The sequence below is a fragment of the Emydura macquarii genome, unplaced genomic scaffold (assembly GCF_026122565.2).
Source record: "Emydura macquarii macquarii isolate MOO-44397 ecotype Brisbane River unplaced genomic scaffold, CSIRO-AGI_Emac_v2 contig_2422, whole genome shotgun sequence".
In the NCBI taxonomy this organism is placed as follows: domain Eukaryota; kingdom Metazoa; phylum Chordata; order Testudines; family Chelidae; genus Emydura; species Emydura macquarii.
In genome coordinates this window covers 5551345-5557344 of record NW_027132559.1, presented here as the reverse complement: position 1 = coordinate 5557344, position 6000 = coordinate 5551345, and the positions used below count along the sequence as shown (strand labels likewise).

Below are 6000 nucleotides of genomic sequence, written 5' to 3'. Positions count from 1 at the left end.
CAAAAGGCGACAAAGAAATTATAGACTAGAGACTACATTAAAGAAAATCCTGCTTTTTTCATTAAACTTTTTATGACTATATGAAGTCACCAAAAATGATTATTTTCCCCCTCAAGAAATTTGTGCATTTTCACAGGGGCTTCACTTTGTAATGTAGGATTACTGCACTTTTCAAAACACATATGCCAAAAAAGCAAACTTGCTTTTCCTGACTAGTGAACCCCACCCACTTTCACAAAAAGATCAAGGTCTTCTGGGAACAAGACACTATGCTGAACAGTAAATCAGACACACTGAGGTATAAAAAGGAGAACAGGAAAAAGTTCTCTGCTGCAGCAGCATTTAAAAAAAACAAAAAACAAAAAAACCCCACAACCCGCCCCCCCACAAAACCACAGTATGATCAAGAACACAAATTCTCTACAAATATCTAATGCTACTAATTCCCCCCATTTAAAAAAATTATAGAGCGCCTTTTTGGCTTAGTCTACAGAATTCACCACACAACCACCTAATGTGCACAACAACACGTTTGTGCATGATGCCCCATCTGGGGAAGAGGTAAATTTTACTGCTGTGGGGGAAAGGGGGAGAACACAAAGATAATGAGGTAGATAGAATTTATAACTTTACAGGATCACTCCCTGCAGAAAAGATAAGTACATTCATCTGTAAAAAATTAAAGATGAGGTAGGTTTGAATTAATGTTGTATTTTTTCGTTCTCTTAAAAGAATTTCCCTGAGACAGTTTCTTCCTAATTCAGATAACACAGATTAGAAAATGAGAATTCGATTGTTTCCGAAGTCAACCACAACAATCAGGCCATCAGGGGTGACAGCTATACCTGAGGGACGGTCCATCTGACCAAAGCCACTTCCCTGAGTGCCAAATTTGCATAAAAAACTACCATTTGACTCAAATATCTGCACTCGGTGGTTCCTAGAATCAGCCACAATGATGCGCCCCTCTTGATCCACCGCCACGCCTTGCGGGCGCAGGAACTGGCCGTTGCTCGTGCCTTCTGATCCAAGGAAGCGTGCTGACTGGCAATCTGGATGGATGACCAGGAGGCGATGGTTGTTGAAATCGGTCACTACCAGATGGCCTTCATGATTGAAAGTCACTCCCCTTGGAGAATCAAAGTGCTTCCAGAGTGCCCCTTCGAAGCCATATTTATTCAGAAACACACCATCAGGCCCGAACAGTTGAATCCGATGGTTCCTTGTGTCAGAGACCAGGATTTTGCCCTCGGAGTTGACGGCCACATCCCATGGGTAATTGAATTGCCCATTCTTGGTTCCTTTTTCCCCGAATTTCAGAATGAACTGCCCATCAAATGTAAAGATCTGGATGCGATGATTATCCTTGTCAGCCACGATGATCCTACGCGAGATATCACAGGCAACACCAGCAGGGCGATCGAACTGACCAGGCCTGGAGCCCAAGGTGCCAAACTTGTGGTGGAAGGTGCCACAGGGCTTAAACACCTGAATGCGGTTATTACTGCGATCAGCAACGATGATGTACCCTTCTTTGTCTACGCAAACTCCCCAGGGGCGACATAGCTTGCCATCATTGTCCCCCTCGCTGCCAAATGAAAGCCCTGGTAGTCCAACGCCAATGTAACTGCGCCCAGATTTGACCATGACTTTAAACGGACTGCTCTCTATGTGCTGGTTGCACATCATGACCGAGACGAGGTGCTCTCCCTCTAGCTGTGGTCTGTAACTGACCAGGTAGGTCCCATTCTGCTGATCATTGACATCTGCTCCAAACAGGTTCCCATCAGGGCCCATCACCACTGCTGTGATCATATCACCCCCTGAAAGGCGTGGCTCGCCATCATGGTCGTAGCCTATCACTGTGAATGAGGCCACTTTGCCCTGTAGTGCACGTTTGAGACCTTCCCCGGTGGCTTTGGTCAGAGGAGCAAAGGCCCCACTGCTGACAAACCCCATTGATTTAATGGCCACATACAGAGCCTGGTCAGGAGGCGTGAACATGACTCTGTCATCCTCCTGTGGCTGTAGAAGGCCTCTCACATTCTTCAGCTCCTGCACCTGAGCCAGCATACGGTCCCGAGCCAGGAGAATATCCATGCTACGACCCTCCTCCAGGACCTGCTGAACTGCACTAATAGTGTTGTCCAGTTTATTTAGATTCTGCCGCAGCTTTTCAACTTGCAAGTAGAGGGACTTGGCTTTGACTTGACGAATCTTTTCCACCTTAAAAAAAAAACCAAAACAAAAACACACACAAAAAAAAAAAACCATTATATTTATATTAAAAGTCAGCCAGCAATTCAGAAATATTTTCCTCATGTTACTTTCCTACATAAAACTGTTGTGTAGTTGCCACAGGGGTGTTAGGAGATCATGAATGGAAGGGGAAGTGGTCTGCGAGACAAACGCTCCATAAAGATGTGTTCCATGCAACGAAAATAATTAGGGGAAACGTGAATGCTTATTGCAAAATAAATCTGATGAGATTAACTGCTCCCACATCTGACAAATATGGCCTTAATTAAAAGCAGCACACTCTTCTGCCAGGAAGTTTTGCTGCATTAGTATGTTATCAAAGGAAAGGTCATTATTATTAACTAAAAATAGTCTCCTTGCTTTGCAGTTATCCCATCTTCCAGTCACAGTAAGCACTAGGTGTCTGGTATTATAGGATTTATACACAGAGTGACAATTTTTTTTCCAGCTATACTTTATAGTGTGTGTGTGTGTTTTTTTCTTCTGGACTTTAGAAATCCATTCAAGATGTTAATGGCAAAAACACATGCCTTGTCAAGTTAATGAAATGTGTAATTACTTCATTGTTGCAAAATGTACTCCACCATCAGCTATGCGGCCAAGCAAACATTCAGAAATTTCAGCCAGTATGTCCATCAGGCCAATGTACAAAGTGTTTGAAGACTGCAGTTCTATGTTTGCTTGACTGTTTAACAGATGAAAGAAAAAGTTCTGCAATGGTGAAGTGCAGACATGTGTTATGAACCTTACAAAGCATGCAGTTTCTGCCAAGTGTGTTTTCAACATGGACATTTTAGAAAGATGCTCATCCCTCCCTTAGAACAGCTCCCTAAGGCCTAAATTTTTGAAAGTGACTAGAAAGTCACTCTACTTACATGGTTTTTTCCCTGGATGTAGTACTGAGTTAAAAAAAAAACTGTGACAGAGTTATCAGCAGTTGGTCATTTCCTCCTTTACAAATGCATTTAACAAAAGCAAGCTATTTTAAAATTAATTCTGAAAAGAAATCTGTGGGTCTGGTGAAACTGTGGAACACCAAAAGCAAAAATACACCTTTGTATAAAGGAGTGCTGGGAAGTGGTAAGAATAATTCTTTGCCACTTTTTTTTTGTCTTATGTTTCAAAATGAGGAAAATCAAAAGCTTAGTTTATGTCACAATAGCAACACTCCAAGTTTAGAGATGTGTAGCCTATCAAAGCAATGTTTGTTTTTGTTAAATAGACACGTGCTGAAATGCAAGTAAAGAACACATTGTTGGGCCTAAGTTTGGGCTTGACAATAGTGAAATAACATGGGTGAAATAAGTGAGACAGCTCAGAGACAAGCTGGAGATAAGCTAGGAAATAACCCCAGGTCATGCTGTAAACATGTTTTGGTCCTAACTGGTGTTTAAAAGTGTTTTAGATAAAATTTTTATATTTTGGAAATGTTTATATTGATATGTATTTATGCAGATGCTTATTAAGGTGTTTAATGTTAAATAGCCAATGAGAAAGTAGAAAGTATTTAATTAAGGTAAAAAAGGTGGATTTAATGCTAATTAAATAAGGGGTATTATTATAATTGATTATAAAAAGGGTAGCACGCTGATTTTAGGTAGGCACAGCCATCCAACAAGGTACCATTGCAGAGAGGTTTATACCCATTCTTCTCATCCAGGGACTGATCACCCCAGATGGATTTTTTCACCTTAGCATGGGAGTATAAATTCAGTGAATGGTTATATAGTGAAGGCTGTTTATTTAATATAAAATAGTTAGTTAAGCAAAGTCTTTAGTTTTATCACTTGTTTCATTTACTCATTTACTCCACTAAATTGTCTGTAACCGCCTTGAAGGCTGAAACCTTAAAGAATTCAGTTTGGTTTTATTTCTTAAACTACTAATGGAGAACAAATCAATTTAAGATAATAGACAGGCCTGGGAACTAGGACAATGGACCACTGACCCCAAATTTTGATCCAAATTTTGCAGCTGAAGGCTACCCTTAAGATGTAACAGCATATTAACATACTCTTCTTTGGTAAATGGAAGTTAAGAATAAACCAAGCATTTATAAAGTGATATACCTCAGTTACACTCTGCTTGTGTACTGCTAGTTTTTGCAATGGGAGCAGAGCAGGGGCAGAGTTATGGTAATCTGTTCTCTTTCAGAGCCTCAAATGTTCCATTCAAGGGGATTTCAACCTGTCCCCTACCAATTCAAGAACTGCTTTATAGAAGGTTCTAATTCCTGCATCCTATCCTATGAGGAACCTCAAGAAACAGCAAAGGAGCTTTTTGATCAATAGACAAACTGCTTCACTAGAATTGTTGCCATCTCATCAGGCCTCTAATTCTTATTAAGGTCTTATGAGGTCTTATTAAGGTCTACAACAGAGGATTAAAGTCCAAACTAAAACTTCGTTAGGAGGATGGGAAAGAGAGTAAACACAGTAACCACTTTTCTGGATAAGGTAACTTTGCTGGTACTTCCCCTGCTTTTCCTCTCCAGCACAAAAGTACACAAAGAGAATAGTATACATTACAAATAAATCAATGATCTGCAAAACTCCAGTTTGAAGACAATTAACCTTGTAAACCAAGTTTCAGCTCCAAGTGAAAGTGTGACAAATTTATATACAAACCACTTCAAGAAGAACAGAAAAAAATGGGGGACAGAATGATAATGCTGGGGGAAAAAAACCTGAACCAACATTGTTCATGCAAGTATTTGAAATTAATTAAAGCAAAGCCGCTTACCGGCAAAAAGTTAATATGAAAGACTAAAATATTTCTCAAAATGTCTCAAAGTATGAAATATTCTTATACTATACATGGTTTCCACAAAGTAAGCAAAATATGCACCAAGATATTTATATAAAAATAGACTCATTACTTTAATTAAAAAGATTAAAGACTCAGTGGAAGTAGTTTGTTAGACCTTCTACTGCTTCTGAGCTACAAATGCACTACTATTTACCATGAACATCAAATGTTATTTTAAAAAAAACAAAAGACAAAATTAGATGCAAAATACCTCATTTCTCAGTTAAGGTCAATAACCATATAAAATTGGTCAATCAGAACAGAAGTAGATCACTCACTTACAAACCTAGAAGAACAAGCTTTTCACAAAGTTCAATAAAGCTCAGTTTGCAATAGCTCTTTGCCATTTAATTAAGACCAATGCAATTCTGGATCATTCAGCTGACTTTCACAAACCAGCTCAAGCCTTACAGTTACACATTCAAGTTCTCCTAAAGCCTTGTTTGTGAAATTGTTGTTATTCACAGTCTTCCTAATAGGACGATTTTGTATAGAGTAGTCAGGTTCCATGAAATTTTATAGTCAATTCTGCAGAACAATAAAGAGAGCTCCTTGTTTGCGCTGGTAGTTCTACAGCCCCAAACCTCAAGATCTACTGTTGTTAACTCTGTGTTGGGGGAAGAGAGGGAGGAGGGATGTTCCAAGTGGTGTCCTCTCATTTCACCCTTTTTGCATCATGTGATGTTCAGGAAAGTGGGCAGATTGCTGTATACCCTTACTAAAAAAGGAAACAAATGCAATCCTCAAAAAATGAGAGAGCCACATTGAGTCTTACTATAGCAATGCAAAAAGTTTTAAATGAGTATCTGCCATCACCACAAAAAGTGAAGCTAATATTTTGAATCAAAGGTGCTATGCCCAGCATTCTTAAAGACCATACCGGCACCTGATGTTAGCACTAGGAGTGAATTCAAAAGCTGGTCAATCACAGCC

At 39.5% G+C, this 6000-nt stretch overlaps 1 protein-coding gene across 1 annotated transcript in view; it reads right to left on the bottom strand.

Annotated features, from left to right (window-relative positions):
* Nucleotides 1-386: 386 nt before the first annotated feature.
* The window catches only part of TRIM71 (tripartite motif containing 71), a 91130-nt gene continuing 85516 nt past the window's right edge, over nt 387-6000 (bottom strand). Inside the window, exon 4 of the mRNA XM_067561835.1 lies at nt 387-2226. Within this exon, the coding sequence (XP_067417936.1) occupies nt 775-2226 (1452 nt within the window). The 3' untranslated portion in view covers nt 387-774. The remainder of the gene's footprint in view (nt 2227-6000) is intronic.